We start from the raw sequence: 22,865 nt of genomic DNA on the forward strand, positions 1-22,865 counted from the left end.
CACATGGGTGCCCTTAATAGCTCTTGCTGCCAGAGTTTGTCAAAACACCAATCTAAATTACTTTTGGCTGCCTCCAGATGGCTTGATCCTGTACATCAGCCTCCCATTCATCTATCTTCTGTAACAGAGATTTGTTTCCACATTCTCATTATGCTGCCTGCAGGACCTAATTAAGGCTTTTCATTTTGCTGTGCCTAAGCATATGACTTTTTGGTGCTTTTCCACTGTTAATTGTTTTGGCAGGGGAAGGGAACATGAAGTGTGGCAACCTAAGACCTCAAGTCTGCCACAGGTTTTTGAGCTCTGTGTGTATGTGCAGGGCTGCAATCGTCCCATAAGAGATCCCAACCAAAGGAAAATTGGTTGATAAAATGTTGCGTTTTTTCTGCACCCTCAGAAAGCATCCACAGAGAAGCAGAACCCAGCTCTTGTTGTTGTCCTTCACATCTCAAATGCAGGGAGAGAACACCTCCTGTATTCCCTTGGTAAAGACAATTCCATTTATCATTCTTTCTATGCAAAGTGCATAGCAAAGAGGAAAAACCCACTCTCCTTTACTCCATGTGCAAGGCAGGGGTGTAATTTTGCACTGAATCCATAGTAACATCTTTAATGAAAGTCTCTAATGGTAGCATTCAGAAGCAAAAATTCATCAAGAATACAGTCTATTCAGATAAGAGTAACAATGCAATACTGTGATTTTGGACTAAAATACAAAATTGAATTTGACATTGTGTTGTCTTCTTTTGCCTCTTAGTGATGGAGATAAAATCTTTAGGGAAGGCTGAGGTATTTGTTAGTGCAGACTACCGAGTGACAGCCTGTAAGGGCATAGGATAATCCTCTCCAGAAATGTTATTTCCACACATTTTGGGGTTTATGTTCATATGCTTATCAACATAAGCAAGACCAAGAGGTGTCTGGACTTTCTTTCCTTTTCATGTCATATAACATTCATGCTCATGTAGGTTTAGTATAAAAAAGAAGTCATGCAAATGCTCCAAGTGCCTGGAAGACTTTAATATCAGAGGCAGGAGTTTTGGTAAATATCCACCACTGAAAACATATCAAATTAGTTTAATGCAGAAAAGTTTGAAAGGTTCATACTTAAAAAGGCAAGGCAAGTCAAGTGTCTTGATAAAAAAATATATTTTAGTGCAAAATGGACAACGCAAAAAGAACAGAGTGCCATCTCATATTAAGTTCATCCGGCTATGTGCAAAGGATGTATTATTATTTCAAAGCAATATATATTTAAAATACCAACATCTTTTAATTATCCACATGAGCTCTCCATAGTTGGAAATTTCCTAACAGTAAAGATGCATAATTATCACCTCAACAAAACAGTTATCATTCTCTCCAGATAATTAGATTGGTTATTCAATTATTTACCACCAGCTATTTCTTGGCAGCTGATTTATCATAGCTATCTGCATTTAAGAGTTTAACACCTGATAAATTTCAACTAATACCACATGCAGATTTTTAACTAGTCATTGGCCTGAGCCTTAAAATTAAAATCTCATTTTGTAAGACACAGAAAATGCAGAATCTTTTAAGGCCTGTAGTAGTATTATATGGTGGATAGAGGCCATAATTATTTTGTAGCTGTGTTGTACGATAAATTCTTTGAATTAATTATTTTTGGTTTCTAGCTATAATTGTATGCAACTTCCATAATAACATGTGGTCAATATAACTTCACCATATGCAGAAGCAGAAATTTCTCTCATATCAATAATAATTTTGTCAAACATGTAAAAATATTTCTCTCCTGTCAGATGTTGTTTACTAACATGTCCATATTGCTGAATTCAGAATAGACAGGGAGAGAAAAACAACTGATTTTTTCTGAGTCTCCTAAAAAGAGATTCATTTACTGCCACCTGCAGAGAATGGGCTTATTTCTGGATAAGCAGGCAATAGTGCTCCAGTGAGATGGTCCTTGAAAATTACCATCTCCAGCATTGCAAAGTATTTTTTTCAAATTTTTTTTTTTATTGTTTCCTATGAGCAGTATAATTTCAGGTGCAAAGTCCATAAGAAAATATAAGTGAAAATTAATGCATTGTATATATTTATTTAATGATGAATAGTTGTCTGTCATGTAAGAAAGAAGACAGATACAAGTAAAATTAGAACTAGTCAATGCATTTTTTACATTCTTAGTGAAAACACTAGAGGTCTACTGGAGTAGTAGTATAAACTACTACTTTCCTCACCAAGGCCTTCTTTCTAGAAAGTATATGAGAGTAGAAAATACTGAAAAGCCATGTTTTTTCCAAATAATATCCTAATCACAGTAACTTTCAAATATAGGTACTTAATTCTGCAAGGGACAGAATAATTTTGGTGGACTCAGGTTCTTGGAAGAACTTGGAAATGTTTCTAAAACAGAAAAAGTAAATTTCATTAATTTTCTTCCAGAAGAATAGTTCTAAGACACATAAAATAACTCAAGTTTGTCAGTCACATTTGTTCCTTTTGCTTAGTAGTATTTTCTTTCCTGCAAGGCTATTTTGCAGATCCGTAGGAAATTCTGCTCTCATCCAATGGTTTGAGGGATCACATTCTGCAGAAGTGAGATAGTTTAAATAAAAGCCTAGCGTTTGCAGGGTTAAGATAATACTCAGTCCACTTCCAGAATATGCAAGTTTTTTCAGTTCACAGTCAGTTTTTGTGGGGGTTTGGTTTGTTGTTGTTTTTTCAATGGCCAATAGGTTGTAAGGCACAAAATAGAATGGAGCATCATCTGTAGCAAATTCCATCTCTTTTGTTCCTCATCCTGGTTATCAGGTAGCACTGATGGAAGGAGCAAACACTGTCACTGCTGTTCCTACCCAACTTCTGAAAAGAGAGAGCTAAGAAAATTATTTTTCTTTGGCAGAGGAATAATACAAAAAGAGGAGATACTGGACTCATTTTGCTCTGTTATTATGACCCAAATAAAACTACCAACCAGAATATAACCTTGTAACTCTCATTCATATTCAGGCCAGGTATTCAGGAGCTGTTTTCATGAAAATCACGGGAGGACTGAACACATCTGACAATTATTTAAACTCATTGTTTAGACCCAGGCAGTAATTTCTTGTGCTTAAAACCACTTGGGCTTTCTGACTTAGGCAGGCAGTAGCAGATTATCTGCTTATGCAGACAATACCCTTTGAAACAACCACCTCTGATTACGTGTGGGGTTTAGCCTGGAGGCAAGAGGCACATGTCAGGGCTCTGCAAAGGCTCTTTACTGGATGAGACTTTGTGGATATTCTCAGAGAGACACGAGGGATTTGACAGCACCTGTGGAAGACACTGAGAATCTATTTATACCATTTATTTCCAGGTAGTAGTACTAGCATCCTTCTCTTCCAACTTTCCAAATCCCACAAGGCTTAAACTTTTCTATAACTGCCCACTTACTATTAGTTTAAGACTCTGAAATGGGCATGAATACAGCTGTTTTTTTTTTTTTTTTTTTTTTTTTTGGGTGAAGCTCTCTCACAAGAAGTGGTTACCAAGCTACAGTAATAACAATGTTGGTCCATTCCTGAGACTGAATTTTTCAGTGGTTTTGTGACATTACTCAATGCTTAAAGATCCTACATTATGTACTTTTGCTACTGATCTGCAGTCTAAATCTAATTATTTCATGGTTTCCCTGTTTGCCTGATTTTGTCATTCTACATCACCTCCACTTTCACACACAAAGCAATGTATATATATATTACATTAAAAGGACTAATTAATTTAGCAAAAAAAGTTACTTTCCTAATTTTTAATTCCTAAATTAACTTTCATTTCAACAAACTCAAGATATATTAATCCTCATAAAGAATTTTTCCCCTCTCTGACCTTAAAAATATCAGTAACAAAGTTCTTCATAATTAGGACAGGCAAGAGCAGGAGATCACTTTTTTTTCTTCCGGTTATTCTATTTCCCTTTCTCTTTTTTTACTGTCTGCTATTTCTGTCTTCCAAGATTTCCCTTTCCCTACCAATTCTAGAAAAGCAATACATTTCCATATAATTTATGTGTTGGTTTAATGATGAACACTCATTGTTTGTACTCTCACCTATGTACAAGATAGCCAGGAGGTTTTCTAGAGGAGGGAAAATTATTCACAAGAGAATGTCTCTGAAGGAAATTCAGGAGCCTGAAATATTCAGGGAGTGTAGGACTGAAATCTGGGAACATAATAGAGAGGAAAGTCAAGGGAAAAGTTCAACTCAAAGAAACAAAAAGTGAGATATTGCCTTTCAATGGAAGATGGAGGCAGGAAGAAGGACAATATTTGCTGGGCATGTGCCCGCACTGTGGGGCAAAACAATTTACGTCTAATTTCCTTTTTTTTTTTTCCCAAACAGCAGTGACTGACCTACAATTTATAAAAAATAGTGTTTGAAAGGTCTATGATAGCAGCATTCCTATTTCCTGTTTCTGAGGTATTAACATAGCATCTTGCCACAGCAATCTATACAGGCTTCTGCAAGTATTCAGTATGAATAAGTTTACTGAGGCAGTCACATGCAGAAATATCATGAGACCTAAATCCCAACTCAAAACACATCTGAAAATTGAAACAGTTTTTCATGCTTCTTATGGATGGTGCACATGAGAGTCTTTATTTATTTTCACAAATTTCCAATGATTACAAAGAAGTTTTTATCTAAATTTTTTCCTCTTGATAGATATTGAAAGATATAATTTTGAAGTTTTATATTTTGAGTTTCAAATTCTCTATTATGCTGTACAAATCAGCCTGTGTCTACCCCTTGCTCTTCTGCCTGTGTTTCCCTAACTACTTTGGTACAATAATAACAATTTAAACTCTTCTTAATATTAAGTTCTTAGCACACTAGGCCTTAAACAAATATTTGGAGGGGATGTGATGGTTGATCCCTCTGATTCCATGCTTGAAATCAGTTTGATCTTTTTCACCAGAAACTGAAATTTGATCCATCTAACCTAACATCTTACTTGCACTTGAGCTACAAGAGAAAGATTAGCTTAAACGAGTAAATGCTAAAAAGACAGCCAGTGCTGCTGTGTGAACTTTTACTTGACAGCCGGCTTCCCACCCTTCTGTTGTAATATAACTGCAGCTCCTTGATAAAGAGATTTCTACTTTGGAGTTCAACCAACTGTGATCATAGCAATCAGCCAGTGGACTTGCTTCAGAAGTTATTGCTCTACACCAGTCTGTGCATTCATTGGCTTTCTAAACAGTAAAGTAAACAGAAAGAGAGGAGGCAGTGCAGAAAGAGGCATATCAGAGAGAAACATTGCTTATGCAGAGCAAATTGGAACTTTCAGGTGTCTCTCATGTTTGTTAAAGATTTTTAAAAAGACAAAGAGCTTCAGGCTAAGAGTACTTGTCTTTAGTGTTGCTCTGTTAATAGCTTTTTGTGTGATACCAAGGAACAACTACTCACATCTTGTTTTACTGGGTCATTCAGCTGTGCACTTGTGTATTGTGGTATAACCCTAATTGAAATAAAATTATGATATGTCCTGGTATCAGGCAAGCTTTCAACTAGTAAAATAAATTGGATCATAGATCATTTTCTACTAGTTTATCTTGTTCTGAGATTTGACCTTGTTTACAAATGACTTTCCAATACCATGGAATAATGATTTACAGACTATAATTTGAAAAGAAGCATGACTGTATCAGGGGTATTTATGATCATATTCCATAGTCTCTGTTTGGCCCAAACTGGTGTTGATTTCAAAGGTCTTGATTTTGGCTGGTTCAGTTTCAGTCTCTTTGGGGGAAATTTTTTCTTAGTTTTAATTATGAACTATAGCTCAAAAGCACTATGTAGCTATCCTTTGAGTTCACAGATTTTTTTATCTCAGGTTCAGGCCAGACCTTATAATTCTCACCATTCCTTAAGCCAAAGGTCAACTTCGTCTACATCAGCCACAAATGCTCTATGTGTATGCACAAATTTTACAGGTCATAACATCTTCAATGCTGATGTAGCATTAAAAAAAAAAAAGAATTAGGTAATATTCTGCCTTATCAATAATAGGATAAGAGTTTTATTGCTAAGAGTTTAATTACTGTTGTTCAAATTTAATTTTTAAAGTTTTCAAACTTAGTTCTGAAATCAAAACTGGACCAGTTTTGCTCAATAAAATTAAATCCTTCATGACACGTTAGAGCACAATTAAATGTTGGAGAATAAGTCTTAAAATGAAGTAGAAATATCAGAGTGAATCTGTCATACACAACCAGCCACTGACAGTTGACATAGTTATGGTAGTGACTGTTGTTAATGCTAAAGCATTTGTTTAATTTGAAAGGTATAAACTGATTTCCAGCAAATATAGAGGGTTGCTTTTCCTTTTCAGTTGTCTCTAATCTTGTATTCAAAAAAAAAAAAAAAAAAAAAAAAAAAAAAAACACCAAAAAAATCAAAAAAACCCCAAACATCCTGATCCTGCCACACTTGAGTCCTGTAGCCTTTATTCTAAAGAAGGATGGAAAGTTGAATCAGCTGCCATCCTGTAACCAGCTACTTTTATCAAAGATTTTGATAAGCACAAGATAGATATCAGAAAGCAGTTGTAAGTCCCAACAATTATAAATTTTTGCAGCTTGACAGAAAGGTTTGGGTTAGAAAGGACCTTAAATATAATCTATTTATAAATAGTGCCACCCACGAGACCAGGTTGCCCAAAGCCTAATCCAATCTGGCCTTTAACACTTGCAGAGGTGAAGCATCCACAACTCCTCTGGGCAACCAATTCCATTGTCTCACCATCCTCACAGCAAATTTCTTCCTAATATCTAATTTCAATCTGCCCTCTTTCACTTTAAAGCCATTCCCTCTTGTCCTATCATATAGTGACATGTTTTTGTCAAAAGTCCCTCTCTTATCCTTCTTGTAGGCACCTTTAGGTACTAGAAGACTGCTGTGAGGTTTCCCCAGAGTCTTTTCTTCTCCGGGTGTAGCAGCCCCCAACTCTCATTCCTGTCTTCACGAGAAAGGTGCTCCAGCAAGTGGAGATAAGAATTGTTTCTCATTCTTTTCTCTCATCTTCCTTCAGCCTTCCCCAGGAAAATGCCTGGGAAGGTTGTGTGCTGCTCTCTGTAACCAGATAGCTGCTGCCACAGCTAACACCTTCACAGAAATTAGGATCAATAAACAAAAGAGGAAAATTGAAGCGTTTCTCAATCTAATTCATTCTGCAGATCTAAAATTTCTTGGTGTACAAATAGATATGGAACTGGAAGCTACATCTTCTGAGACAGGGAAGTTATTAAAACAAAACTGGAGCTCATTATTGTGGCTTATAAAGAAGTTTTGTTCCAAAGTGTTCCCATTTCTTTAGCAGAGATGGAGGACTCTGAGAGGTATTGAATAAGGCTTTGTCTTCTTGAAAAATGAATCTTTTCTCTTGTATACACATACACAAATTAATCATGGTTATACTTTAAATCTGGAATCAAGTATGATTTAGTTTCATGCTGACCTTATCTAGTTGTCAGTAGCTAGGGGTATTTTGTGTTCTGGATGACTCTTTATAGGTTATAAAACTAAAACTGTCTTGCTGTGTAGACCATGCACAGAAAAGTAAAATTCCACCCATGTAATTGTATAAGGATGAGTAGTGGTAATATGGTTTTGCTGGGAGGAGGCAAAAATCATGCAAAGGCAGTTCAGCAAGAAGGTAAGAGGGTAGGAAGGACGATTCAGAGAACAGTGTTCATTCCTTCACAGAATCTTGCATTTGGGAAAGAGATGCTGGAAGCAATTCTCAGAACTAAATTGTTTTGGTAGCTTTATTCAAGTGACTGTATAAAGTGAAATTTAGTCTAAGGTGTGCTTGTATTTTTAAAGTCTAATGTGCATTTCCCACAGTGGTAAGCCACTTGAAAACAAACCTTTAAATGTTTGCTAGACATGGTGCATAAAAGTGCGAGTGGAGCCCTCATCTCCGCTTGTCGCACAGTCAGGGACTGTGACCACATAATCCAGAGAAAAATGTTACAGAAAATGGCAATAAAGGAAGCATAAAGTTCCACGAGCCTAATTTAGGATCATGCAAATCATAGGATCACAGAATGGTTTGTCTTGGTAGGGACCTTAAAGATTATCTAGTTCCAGTCTCCCCTGCCACAGACAGGGGCACCTTCCACTAGACCAGGTTGCTCAAGAATTAGTATTATGTTCTCAATGGACAATAACAATCAGCCAATGAAATTTACCCATCTGCTGCAAGCAAGTTGTCAAAATTTCAAACTGTGCAACTGCTCCTGGTAGCTTGAAACAGCAAAATGAAGGAGTCTTCAGGAGAAGTACTGTAGAATTCAGCAAGTGCAAGCGAGAAGATGAAGGGAAATCACATAAAATATACTGAATTCCCCAAATTTACTGTGAGTTGGCTCTTTTCTTTTTTTCTTCTTAAGATACAGCAGCGAGAGTGGAACATCAGTTAACAATCAATTCTGCTACCAAAATATTTGACAGAGTCTACAACATGTGATTTAAAAAATGTGACTTTTGTATTTTAAAAGAGCTTAGACATGGGAAAATCAGGTGAAACCTGAAGCCAAAAATGTAACCTGATTAAACTCTACATTCAATGTGCTCATCAAAAATCATCAATGAAGGAGAGAGAAAAATATTAATACCCCATTTTCTTAGTTGCCCTTAGAATTTGGAGGTAACCACAAAGAAAAATGCCAGGCAGAATAAAGCAGGAGAGTATCCAGATTGCAGTCTTCCATGCTATGAAAGGTACGAGCACAAGTGAACAAACTATTGATACCAGGATTGTTTTCACATGGGAGCTTGCAAAGTGCTAGCTGCACTTGGACGAAATGACAAGCCAGCCATCGATCTAACAGAGCAGGCCTGATTTTATGAGGCCTTTATTTTACAATTTTTCTACCTGAGTGCAACAGTAGTCAACCTAGCCCTGGTCTAGAGGATACACAGCTGATTGTGTGATGCACAACTGTCCTTTCCACTCATCTCTGACCAGACTGGAATTGAATCCAGTTCTGTGCTTGGTTGTAGAATAATCTCCTTATCAGGTGACTTGCCATGGAAATTATTACTCAGTGGGTCAGGAGTAAAAGAATGCTTTTGCAGATTGACAGAATCTGGTATCCTCATTTGTATTGTAGCTGCACTTGCAAAGCATCGTCTGGGAAAAACAGTCACTATGGCTTGACATCACAAGCAGTGCTCACGACCCTGAAAGTTCTGTTTCCTTCACGTGTCCATTTTTCTGCTTTAAATCTTGAGTTGTTCAATCCAAAATAACAAAATTACCTATTAATTTAAGCAGTAAACTTAGTTTAAATGAGAACACAAATTTAACTTAAGCCTTTTGACATTTTGAAAATGGAAATGGAAAGCACGTGATGCAATTTTCAAGATTTTCTTTTCTTTTACATGAACTCTGACATTGTTGCATTCCAATTGATTAATTTTTTCTGCACTGTGCTTTTGTGTTTCATTCAGCGCTTCTAAGACAGCTTCTCTGAAAAGTACATAAAGTTTCAGATTTCTGGTTTTGTAATCTTAAAGAGTTAGTCTTTCAACAGTGTTACCACTATGATTTTAATTTAAACTGCTGTTCAGTGAAAGGCTGTGGAAACATTGAACCCATCACTTAATCCTACACCTGTCAACAAGAGTCTGCTATAGTTGTCAAACCAAGTCAAGTGACACTCCTTCAATGTACACAATATTATTAGCAAATTGGATAATCAATCACATGTGTATGGTTTGACAGTAGTACTTTGAACGCACTGAATTTAAAACAGATTTTTGAGAGGCTGGACCCATCTCTCTTGTACTAAGGAAGAAAAGATATCATAGGGACATTGCGAACTCCCCACTCAGACTATGCAAATAAAAGACACCTTGGAAAATGGTTGGGCCACTAGAAATCTTCTTCTTTGCCTTACTATGAAATGTTCCCACAGGAAACATAAATAATTGGACAATAGTTTAGATGACAGAAAAATAGCTTTGCAACAGGAGAAAGTTGGGGAGATATTAAGTAGATTTATACAAGTATCTTTACATTGGAAAACAACTGTTTTGTTTCTAAAGAGCATCAGGATAACATCGTTAAGCATAGGCTGTGCCTGCAGACGGAGTAAGTAGTTTTGGTTTGGAGGAATTCTAATACTTAGCTGTACAGAAAATTGTTGGGGGTTAGTTTTGCCTGTATCACAATTCTGTCTTTCTTTCATAAACAGCTCTGAAACCAGCTGATCCCCAGAGTCTGAATATTGATCTCAATGTCTTTGTCCTTTTCTGCTTCACAAGCTTTGCCTAATCCTGAACAGAAAAATGCCTTATTTACCTGAATGTGTATATGCAACTTTGAATATTTGCCCAAGCTTTGTCTAAAATTCAGGTTGCACAATAAGTTCAACAGTTTTCCCAAAACACATTTCACTGGGATAAGAGTTATTGGAAGAGAGGATGAGAGTAGAGAAGGAACATATCTAGAGACAGAAAAAATACAGCCTAATCATATTGCAAATAAATTCTGGCTAGTGCTTGCAGAAAGATATTTTAATGGAAAATGGTGTACTATATGTCAGCATTTTTATGTATACATGTGCTCCTTAGACAAAATGCACCTCTTCAGATTAGAACTGGAAAAAAATTTTCAGTTTTGAAGAAAAAAAAATTCCACTTAAAGTATTAGATTCCATGCTGCACTTTTTGAAACTTAACTCCTTATGTTTTCCCCACTCAGGAAAAAGTAAATCTTGCTCTTACTAATTGAATAAATGTGCAGAATTAGGGGAAAAAAAATTTAAAAACCCTTTTATTAACTTATGGTACAAAATTACTATGCAATTTAATCATTAATTGAAATATACAAACAGTACATTATGTTCAATCGTTTGTTATTTTGGGACAAGTGATTGGTGATTTTTGATGTTAAGCTGTTCTTTTTAGCTATACCTATTTGCTCTCATAACTTCATTATGGAAATGAATGTAAAATGCTTCTCTGTGGCTATTTTTCCTCTTTTTTTCTAGTTGAAAGAATCACTGAGATAATTTGACTTCTGACAGTAAGTCTGTCAGCAAAAAAACAGGTTCTGGAGAATGTTCTCTTTCTCTGCAGAATATACAGCCTGAACTGCAAAACAGCAGTGTCCCTCCACTTCTATCAGCATTCTCATCCTTACCTAAAATAGAATTTTCTTTCAAGTAAAGGTGGGATTCAACCCACCAATTTGATTTATGTCTGAGTGTGTAGGTAACCATCCACTGAAAAGTGCCCTGAAATCTCCACCATTTTTTTTCAATAGCTTATGGAAGCAACTTACATCTGGTTGATTTTCTAATGGGGAAATTTTCTATCTCTAAATCCTTCTTCTCTAAATCATCTAGTTACCCTCACGAACTTCTTCTTTAACATCATATCAGTATAGACTGATTCTTTTTTGCTCTCAACAACAGAAATTTGTAACACACTTTTTCCATGACATGAGAAATTATTTCACAAATGACTGGAATACTAGTTTCAAACATTAGGTTGATATGTGCTTCCCAAAAAGAGTTTGATGGAACAAATGTTAGTTTTATATTTAATATTTTTATTCAGGCCTCATAACAGAGAAGAAACTGACAGCATAAATGGCAATCACACTGTCAATTAAATTAAGATACATTATGCCTATTTTGCCAACATTTATTCTTTAAATGTGTCTTTGTACCTGTGGAAAGAAAAAGTGATGTTAGCTAAGGCTGATAATGGAAGACAAAAGTCTTGTTGACCAGAAAATAGCAAAAGGTATTTCTGCTCTGTTCTGCATTAACTCTCCTAAAGTTAGAACAACCCCACAGAAGTCAGCTATACCACTGATGTTTGGAGCTACCTAAGTTAAAACAGGATGTGATCATTAGTTTATAAGCATCTTATGAGGGCATAGCATAGAGAATGGAAAAAGATTGTACTTTTGTAGTCATATGATTTCAACATCAGGTATATAAAGACATGATAACATCCATACATTTATTTCAAAAAAGCAGAAGCACAATACTCTATTTGCCGTCTTGGCACATGTGCAACTGCTGATGTGCACAGGAACTTTGAATACACACAACACCATAGCTCTGAAAATATGGTGATGGGAGAGACATTTATTCTTCAGGCATGCACAGTTTTAAAGATATGCAGAGTGCTAAGTGAAACCAAAAAAGACAGCTTGTACAAGATTGTCTTGGTGATACTACAATAGGAAAAGCAACCAAGACTTTTGCTTAGTAGAAGCACATTTTATTGATTTTTCTTTGCCTCATTGTGAGACACATGTAAAGCAGAGTCTTTTACTGTCTGCTGCATTAATATCAGCATCAGGCAGGCAGTTCTATCTTTAATATTGTCAAGATGGCACATGTTTGTGGGTAAGTAATCTGCCTGTTTACAGTGCCATTAGGAAAATGCTGACTCCAACAGTTCACAGGCTTGTTTAAACCTTTCTCTGCTTCTGACCTGCTGAGTATCTGGTATTCAACACTGTATGAGTGATTACCTGTGGCCTCCATTACACTGGCTGTTGTGTTGCTAAGGAATAACTCTCAAGAGGTTAAGAGCCTTGTAGTCACCTTTATCTCAATGCCAGTGATTATCTGTGCTATTTTCTGCTTGGTGTTGTACTGCAGCACTGACCAAGTCTTATGTCTGTACCTTGACATGCAGAAGGAACAATTATAGCTGTAGGTAGAGAGATATACTGGTTGCTTTCACATTATAATCTCTTCAATTCAACATATTATCACAGATGAAACATCATCACTCAACATAAAATTTTCTTACCCATTAAGGGGCCAGTAGTCCTTATTCTATTCTGTAAGCCAGAGCTGAGTTACTACAGAAAAATATAGTCATCCTTCAGCCTTACACTAACTGGCACCAGCGAATTATTCTCCACCAGCTTCATGGTCTTCAGCATTGAAAAAGCGAATTTGTCTATTCTTTATGCAAATTAAATAAATGTCAACTCCAGGCAAAAGGTTTCATGTGACAGGGCTTTTAAATTTAATATTTTTTCCTCAAATTGTCTGTTATCTTCTATTTAAAAACACACATTGAATATTAACTAGGGGCTAACTGAAGCTATTAATCATTCAGCTAAATGAAACCACTAGAAAGCTGTGAATAACTTTAAATAAAATAATAGCTTTGATACTTGCTACTTCTTAGTTACTTGCAGACTGAAGTGAAAGACAAAATAGGAGCTATCATATCATTCAGAAAAAAATTGCTAGTTTTACATTAAGATGCACTGATGCATCTTAAGACAGACACATGATCACTATACACAGTCTACTATTATTTACATCCTCTGCCACACACAGCTTACCTGCTGCTGGGTTCTAGTCTCTCAGGCTTGTTCAATTCAGTGTTTCACATGATATATATCTTAGAATTTCTTTTCTCAAATTAAAAAAAGGACCAGAGTTGCCTGCAGCTCTCATGATCTTCTACTGCAATATTGTGCAGGCAGACAGTACAATTTATTCTATTTTTTGCAATTGGGCATTTGCATGTGAAAGAGGTATGGCAGAGATAGAAATTGTGCCCTGACCTGCTCTGGTAGAATTTTTTTACATATTCTTCAAAGTATTCACTAAAAACCCCATTTTGCTCAATGTTCAAGAGCAAGAAATTATCCATAAGTCCATTCCCTGCAAAGAAAAGCTTCTTTAATATGTATTTGATCTTTAAGGTCCTTTCCAACCTAAATCACACTGTCATTTTTCATTCTATTGTGCCCCTTTCAGGGGAAGTTTTCTTCTGTGTTTTGTCCTTATTACCTCTGTCTTTTCAAGCTTTTTCCTTTCTCACTTAAAGCTTCTCCTTCTTTTATGATACTTTCTTCATGTTTCTTACCTTTACTATTCATAATTGTCCTTCTCAAAACAGTAAAAGAGCATGTTACTAGGCAGAGTATAAATAAATCCTTGTGACTTTTCCATGCTGAGCCTTTACTGGCTCATTGGTTTGTTGGTTTGGGTTTGGGGAATTTTTTTTTTTTGGGGGTTTTTTTCTTTTTTTGGGTTTTTTGGGGTTTTTTTTGTTGGTTTGTTGTTGTTGTTGTTGTTTTGGTTTGGTTTTGGTTTTGTTTTCTTTTTGGGTGTATGAGATAGATAAGATTTCTTTGTTATTTCTTCACCGCAAAAGTAGAAAGTTGCTAATGCAATGGAAAACCAGGAATCTGGGATTGACTTAGCTATTAACAGCTCAAAAGTAGTTTTCTCATGAACCTGAGTAATTTCTCATTTGTTCATTTCCCTTGGTGGTGCCTGTCTTTTCTCAGATTGATATGCTTATTCCTTCCTGAACCTGACAGGAAATGCATCCCTGTAACACTTATCTAGCATTTATTTTTTTAATAATTTTTTTTACTTCTCTTTTTGATGAAAACAATTTGGTAGACTCAAGAATTAGCAAGAAGTCCAATCCTTTCCATGTTTCTCTAAATCAAAGTAACTCTCTTAGCTCCCCTTATCACTCATTTCCCACTCTTTCATGTATTTAACTGTCTTCCTACTCCACTGATCATGCTATGTTAGACCAGAAAAGAAGAGGGCATCAGTTTTGGAATGCTAACATCATTTGATCACTCTCACAGAGAATTACACTGTAATGATCCACTAATTACAGAGCTGTCTCACTGTGTTAAATCCTATCTGTGTGTGCTGTCAACTGTTTACACAGTTCTCTGTGCCCCAGACTTCACATTTCCAAATATACAGTGATAGCTGACAGCAGCATTGACAAACATAATGTACATTGTACCCAGTACAAAAGAAGTGGAAGGACTTTGAAGAAGGGATATATATTTGAGAGTAAGCCAATATTACCACAGAAGTTTTAACCAGTGTGTATTTTCCTATAAAACAGTTCTTTCTTGTTTTTCTGTGTTTTTCCACAGTGGTTATGTCTTTGATTATGACTACTACAGAGATGATTTCTACAATCGGTATGTGTGCCTGCATTTTTGTACATTCTACATAATTACTCATGTTGTTGATGATATAATCCCATTGTTTGGTTAAACAGGCTAATTCTTAATTTATTGATTATTCATTGCATTATTTCTATTGTGTATAAGAAGACAATTTTTATATCTTGCAGAGAAGATCACCACCACCAAATGTATGCTTACTATGCAGGTCCTTAGGTTTCATCCTTCTCTAAGAGCTATTGGGGTATTTGCTGTGCTGAACAGTTTAATGGTAGTTTAGTAGAGTTCTCCCAGGCTTACTTTCACTAGGATGTATAGTGGCTGTGAAATTCTTCAGTATGACGTTCCTGGCTTTGTCCAGAAGAACATTGAAAGAAGCAAAAGGGCAAGCTGAACAGTGTGTTCCTGTAGGACAAAAAGAATTTGGATGCCTGAGCAGGTGGAGATTTTGCCTTGAGTAGTTACACACAGCCTAGCTCAGCACTGTGAAAATGTATTTATTCAGATGTAGCAGAATCCCCACAACACAGGAGCAGCAAGAATGATCACAGATAGCCAACTTGTTAGCCAGCAGTGCTGTGTTTTTGCATTACAGCAGCTTGGTTTGTCACAGGACAAGTGGGCCAGAGAGGAACAAAGCTTTGCTCCACCAACCTGTTCTGATCTGATATTTCTCCTGTGTAAAGCAATGGACAGTAGCAGGGGAACAGTTACCCCCAGAAGTTAGGTATGTGTGTTATATACCTTTCTGCTTAGGAACACAGTAGGAAAAATGTAGAAACAATATTTTCATGTTTGTTTTCCTCCTGATGTGAGTTCAATTTGAGCCACTAGTTTTAGTTTGGCATATAAATTACCATGCCCCTTTGGACAAAGCTAGAAATATTGAGATATAGCATAGCATGTGAACATATGAAGTAAAAGCCATCAAAGCAGTTTAATCCTGCTCTGTCCAGCCTTTGCAGTAGGAATAGCACATGTCCTGTAAAAAGTTAGTTTCCATTGGCTTTTGTTTATTTTTTCCAAGGTTATTTATTTTTTCCAAGCTCTGAATTTTATCTGCGGAATTGTATGTTTTTAAAGAGAATAGTGTTTCTCATCTATGCCACACAAATATTAAAGGTATATGTCTAGTTTTTTCCTCAATTCTGTATTTTATATGTAGCATAAATGATAAACTGTAATGGTTAATTTTCACCAAAAAAAAAATTACAAAACTTATTGGATGTTAAGGGTTGTTTCTTGGTTTCTCTCTTGATAATTGCATTGTTATGGAAAACCATTGACAGTGAAACATATCCATAGATCTATTCAATAGTATAATTTTTTAATTTAGAAGTCTTTCAGAATTAAGACAGCAGAACTTCTATGGTAGAAAACCTGCATATGAGGTTGGCCTCATTAGGCTGGACATGCTGATGTTCTGAAAACAAAAATTGTATTAGGTGAACAGTCTCTTTTAGATACCAGATGATGGAAGGGAAAGATGAAAATCTCAATATAGTAGTCATGAAAAAGAAAATCCCATGGAGAATTTCATGTACTAACTACTTATAGGAAATAAAAATTAAGAAATATAGTCATGATTCTTTGAATTTTTGAACTTCTGAACTTTCTGAATTTCTATCACAAACCATAGATCTTGTTTCCTAATATTTCAACTAATTTATGTTATTAGCTTTCCAGACTCCTTGAAGGGAGAAAGGCTTTCTTACCTTGACTAAAGCAGTGATGGCATCAAAAAAGGGTGTCAGAAATGGATAGTTCTTTAAAATAAAATCTATATGAAGGCAGATTGGCAAGATCAGAACTGTACATTTAGAAGGATGACTGAAAGAAAAGGCATAGTTGTATGCACACCAGTGATTATTGGGGCAAAGAATTGCTTTGGGACTGAGAATTTCTCTTTATCATTTCTTGTATTACAAGCACAAGAAAAACAGACATGGTGGTTCAAATCCATAAATGGAAGCATTGTTTTTTAAAAGAAAGCATGTTATTGGAATATACAGAACCTGACAAAACAAAATACCAAGACCAAAAGTTTTGCATGATTTCATAAACAAAAGTAGGAATAGTTTGATAACAGTCATTTAGATAAATGTTCTTTTATATATTTTGAGAAAAGGAAGCATAGTTTCACCTTTCACTATATTATCTAAACACAAACTATTGAAAGCTAAAAATCTATCACCTTTGGACAATAATCATATAATGAAATTTTTCATGACAGCTTATAGCACTTCAGAAGCATTTTTTCCCAGTAATTTCAAAAAGGAGTTTATGACCAACCTGCAGATCATTTAATATGATAAATTATGACTGGCAATAAGCACTAATATTTGTGTTAAAAATAGAAAAAGATGTTTTAGTGTCCATCTTCACACAGCATTCTTTAGTTATGCTAACAATGGCTAAAAGCTGCTCATTTGTGGGAATATGTGAGACCATGGATTTCAGTCATTGAGTGTAACAGGATCTCTGTGTCACATTTTGTAGGCAGTTGTGAAAAAGGAGGGAAATGGTTACACTGTCTGTAGGATTACAGTACAAACAGAAGTGTGGTCTGATTTAAGTACTGTGTATGTACTTACCAGAAAATGGGTTAGAAGATTTAAATTTAACTCTGTTCTATTCATCATACTGTTAGATGCTGTGGTGAGTGAATTACTGTTTCTTGTGTGTCTGTTTTCAAATGTGTATCTATCTGCCCAGCCAGGTGACAGTACTCACAACTTTGAAAATTAAAAATGTGGTTATAAATTTCCATACTTACTAGCTGCAAATAAATTTGAGAATATTTTATGAAGCTGTTGCTTCAGACTGTGAACTGGAAATCTCTGTCTTTTGAACCTTCTTCTCTTGACCTATCATATGCAGAACCCATATATTTTATGTTCTAAGAATATCTGTAGCTTTGATTACCTTTTTACTGCCTTTATTTCCCTCTACACTGGTTAGTTACCTGCTATTAATAACTGTACACCGCAACAGATTAGGCTATTCAGTTTGGGAACAAAAGTTCATTTTTGTTATAGAGTATCTTTGGTAAAAAGTCTGAATATCTACTTGCTACAGTGGTTTTGGTTTGAACAATTTTTTTTTATTATTATTTATTAAGCATGCTTGGGTATTTTAGCATTTCCACACCAATTCATTCTGCAATAAAGAGAACATATGCAAAGATTCTTGTTATTTCAGAAACTGCAAGATATTTCTTTAGGGTGATGGTTGTCTTCAGGAAAGTTCTCTTTTGTTCTTTACTTTTACATCTTTAAGAATAGCAGATAGAAAACTAGAATTTAAGCCATGCATGTAATGAAGGAGCTGAAATGTCACAACAAAATATATTGCTGTTGGCTGTGAACAATGAAATTACGTGGACCTGTGGAAAGCAAGTTATGGATTTTCCATACGGCAAATTGCAGAGTCCCATAATACATCCTTCATTTGAATGACACACAAAAAATCTGAGCTGGGCTGTGCACCAGTGTGTGACTGAAATCTGAATAAGGCACTTAATGTGCATAAGTCCTTGAAATCTAATTTGACTTGATATAAAGTGATTACAGTTTCAAAGGGTAATTTTCTCAGATAACATGCAAATTTCGTTGACAGAGCTCCCATGACATGAAATCACAGAGGGTTTTATGGAGTCCAGCTGACTTAATCTTTTCTAGGTTGTTTGATTACCATGGCCGTGTCCCCCCTCCGCCCCGTGCAGTGATTCCACTCAAACGTCCTCGGGTGGCTGTGACAACAACTCGTAGAGGCAAAGGGGTTTTCTCCATGAAGGGAGCATCACGGTCCACTTCAAGTGGGGCTTCTTCCTCAGGATCCAAATGTGAGTTGCTCATATCAGTTGAATATTATTGAAACAATGATTCTAGCAATTTCTGCAAACAGACAGCTTCCACTATATAGATAGCCCTATTGCAGTAATTTCCTAGCCTAAATCTCTAGCTTGAAAAACTGGTTTGATTACCAAAGATTCCAGCCTCTCCTGCAAGTCAAAGAGCACACTGATGATATTTTTAAAATAAATTCTTTTAACATTTGACCTGCTCCCTCAGCTTCAGAAAAAGGCTTTTTAAAATCTCCTCTCAACCTGACTCATTCACCATGAGATCATGTGAACTGCTGGTAACAAAAAAAATAATAATCTTGTTATAGACCAACAGAGGCACATTGATTTCTGTGAGACCTCAGGGTTGTATGTAAGCTGGTAGGGATGGACTGGGGCAGGGGGGCAGGGGAGGTTGGGTTATGTGTATTCTTTTTTATCGGACTCCTTTGAGTGTAGAAAGAGGCAAAGCGTCTTTGTTTTAAATGAAATTCAAAACAGGATTGGCAACTTGGGTTTATTTAATCCTTCTTTAGTGAGTTGGCCCTAGAAGAGTTGATGAACAATAGACATTCCCTCCTCCAAGCTCACCAAACTCCCCACTCCCTAGTATGTCCTGGGAACTTCATCTTCCTCTTCGTGCATCTTTCAGCACCCACCCGTCTTCCCCTGCCCCTTTTGTGGAGTGATACTCTCCTTGGAAGCGTCACTGGAAGAGGAAGAGAAAGATCAGGTAGGGGTCAGATATTAGAAGGACTGAAGGAACTTCAGTAAGTCTTTTGCAGTACTAGAGTGGCCAGCAAGACATCATGCTGTTTTACCATGAAATAGGTGAACCCATCAACAGTGCATCTTACTGCCAGAGGAGTTAATTATGGCATCAAGAGGACCCAGTCATATACTCTTTAAATAAGATAGTCAAGTCTTACATGCTAGTATCAAACAAAGGAGATGGACCTCGTGAGCCCATTAGGATCCATCCTTGATCCTACTGCATGACCCGATGATATCAGGGACCTTGAAGGAAAACATGCAGTAAACATGTAAATGCACGTGACTGAAAAAATGGACATGTGGTAAACATAGCTAAAGAAAATGTTGTGCACTCAGGAACAAGCAGCTCAAGACATTCCTTGGAAAGGATGATCTGACAGAGAGGCCACGTTGCATGTACAGTTAAATCACTTCCAAGTCTCCAGGGAATGAATGGGCTGGATGTCCATTACCACTAAGAAGATCTTTGATGCCTAATACACTGGAAGATACATAAATTTAGGTGTCATATTATAAAGCTGACTCAAACCCTAAGAGAATGTCTGGCAGTAGTAATATTTCCTTTGTTCTCTGGAAGATGAACATGAGTCTAGACATTTTCATACTTACCTTGAAGTAACCCTTTTCTCAGTATTTTAGGTGATCAATTATGTTTTCTTCTATTATTATAAAAGAAAGATTGCAGGTCAATATCTTCACTTTAGGTAACTTTGTTAGTCCTTTTCAGTCCTTGGATCTTTGGGTTTTCACAAAGTGAATTAAAGCTTTAGTTAGATCTCATTTGTTCATCAGTTTCTGTTGTCTTATCTACATGAATACCTAGTAGTATCAGTGCATTCAAATCACTAATTGTCCCAAAGTATGCATTAATAACAAATTTTTTTGCTGCACTTGCCATAAAAGGGAATTTATTTTCAGATAAGTTTTTTATATATTTTTTTCATTGTTCAGAACAAGGATAGCTATAAAATACTTCTAGAGAGCTGAGGATCTTAGTGTTTGTATCCCAACAGATGTCAAGAAAAGCTCTCAGTCAGAAATCTGAATTTCTATAGCAGTGAATGAGGCAGAGAATATTACATTAATATCCAGATATATATTCCTCAGATCTACTGCAAAATTTGCTTCTGCATTTCAAAAAATGCTTTGTAATACTGTGTAATAGGACTCAAATAATGCACAGCACAGATTATAGGATTCAACCCTAGTCCAAGTATCCACAGGCACTTCTTATAAGATTTCCAAAACCCTGCCCACAAAATATGGCAAATATTGCAGAAACTATAAATTATTTAATGGAAGTGCAATCATGAGTGTCCAGATCCAAACAGACAGTGTTATTCCCCAGTGGAGGTATCCTTCAATGTATTCAGGTGTGATCTGAATTTTAAGTGTCAGTCTTAGAGCTCCAAGTGACAAGATCATCCTTGGATCAAGCTCTTTAACTGAAGAGAGAGCTGTAAGATGCATCACTTGGGCTTTTTGGCCTGTGTTAGGTTTCTGTCCTCAATTCATTAAAATGACAATTGGAAAAAAATGCAGAATTTTTATTGTGATAAAATAAATTCCACAAAATTCTTTCTGCACGCAGCACATCTTTAAAGGGAGTCAGACACCCAGTATACAGGTTTTCATGCCTAATATTCCATAAAACTACCTTGCTTTTTGTCAATTCCAGTCAACCCATCATAAACGTAGAAACATGATTTTGTTGACTTGGACAGGAATGTAATCAGCTTATTGTACGACCTTTATCAGAGAAGTAGTGGAGCCATTCTCTTAGAACTTCAATTTGGAAAGTAGAGAAGGTATGTTTTGCAACTTCCTTTGCCATTTTCTTGGAAAAGTTGGTTATATTGAATTGTGGGAGAAAGCAATTTGATATTTAGTAGCTCCTTACTCTACACCGCTAATCTGAACCCCTTGAAATAATGCACTGTCAATTCTAATGTTAATTTATTGCTAGGTAAATAAGGAGAAACATTCAACAAATTCTCCAATAAGGAGAAACCTAGTTCATGGGAAGGAAGCTATTTTGCATTTAATGAAATTTAAGACCATAAAACACCTTAATTGCACGTTTAGAATTAACAATGTTAAAATACTATTGACTATGCCTTGAAGATTTCACCCCCATATAGCAAAACTCTCATGAGATCACTTCCCTTAAAAGACCTTTCAGATGTAAGTAGAAATCTCATAGATATAACTCTTCACACTCAGACCCAGAAAATAAACCCATACATATCATATTAAAGGTCAGAACACCAGATTTCACATTCTGGTAAAATCACCAGAATCAAAAGAACTTATTTCAGAAAAACAGAAATCCAAAGGAAGAAGTTTATTGTTGTGAAGATATTACAAAAACCACAGTATCAAAAATGCCTTGCTCATTGATGAGCATATCTGCAAAAATATATCCACCAAACAGTAAACCCCTGTTTGACCCAAAAGTGACAATATGTGTTATAAATCTGCTTCTAAAACATAAAATACATTAGGAAGATTTTATTTCTTTCCTAAATCCATAATTTTTCAAGAAACAGTTATCAATATTTTGTTTTCTTTTTAACTCCAAAGACTAGAAGAACATAAATCAGCATTTGCAAATCACCAGAAGTAACTCACAAAATTAAATATATTGGTGGGTAAATCACACACAGTAGTTCTTCATGTTAATGGTATGAAGCAGTACATTTAGATTGCTATTTAGAACTAGGAAGAGCTCACTTTTTAGTACAATGTAGAAATTGAAGGGCTCAAAGTGTGCACTGTCATTTTACACATCTGAAATCAGGAGGAAAATATTAATCAAATCTTTTATACTCCGTGTGCTTGAAATTAAAGAGTAAGCACTTCAGACATTAAAATATGTACTGAATTATGTCTTTAAATGAATTAATTTTGACTCATAGAGTTTATATTTAGCTTCCTCAGCTGATCCATTTTTCAGTGATATCTACAGCAATAAAATATGATAAAATATTTTTTATTAAACATGAAGGGCTTAGTTAAAAATATATGACATTTCTTCCCAAAGAAATCTAAATCATGCTTTGTGGATGAATCAATTTGCAGTTACAGAAAAAAGTATGTTTCACAAAAAGCTATAATTCAACAGTAGTACTTTCATTTTTAAAAATGCAATTGACCTTAATTTTATTCCTCTTATAATGCACTGTATGTGACTGTCTCCTTTGGTGTTAGATGCTTCAATGAAAGATTCTAGAAGGGCTAGAAAGGGTCATTGAATCAAATTCTTTTCTCTTGCAA

General features: G+C 35.8%; 1 protein-coding gene across 3 annotated transcripts in view; it reads left to right on the forward strand.

Annotated features, from left to right (window-relative positions):
• The window catches only part of RALYL (RALY RNA binding protein like), a 370,530-nt gene that overhangs the window by 318,794 nt on the left and 28,871 nt on the right, over positions 1-22,865 (forward strand). For all 3 annotated transcript variants that reach the window (XM_058812647.1, XM_058812646.1, XM_058812648.1), the window contains 2 exons: positions 14,939-14,986; positions 18,652-18,815. In XM_058812647.1, the coding sequence (XP_058668630.1) occupies positions 14,939-14,986; positions 18,652-18,815 (212 nt within the window). The remainder of the gene's footprint in view (positions 1-14,938; positions 14,987-18,651; positions 18,816-22,865) is intronic.

This window comes from Ammospiza caudacuta, chromosome 1, assembly GCF_027887145.1.
Source record: "Ammospiza caudacuta isolate bAmmCau1 chromosome 1, bAmmCau1.pri, whole genome shotgun sequence".
Classification (NCBI taxonomy): Eukaryota; Metazoa; Chordata; class Aves; order Passeriformes; family Passerellidae; genus Ammospiza; species Ammospiza caudacuta.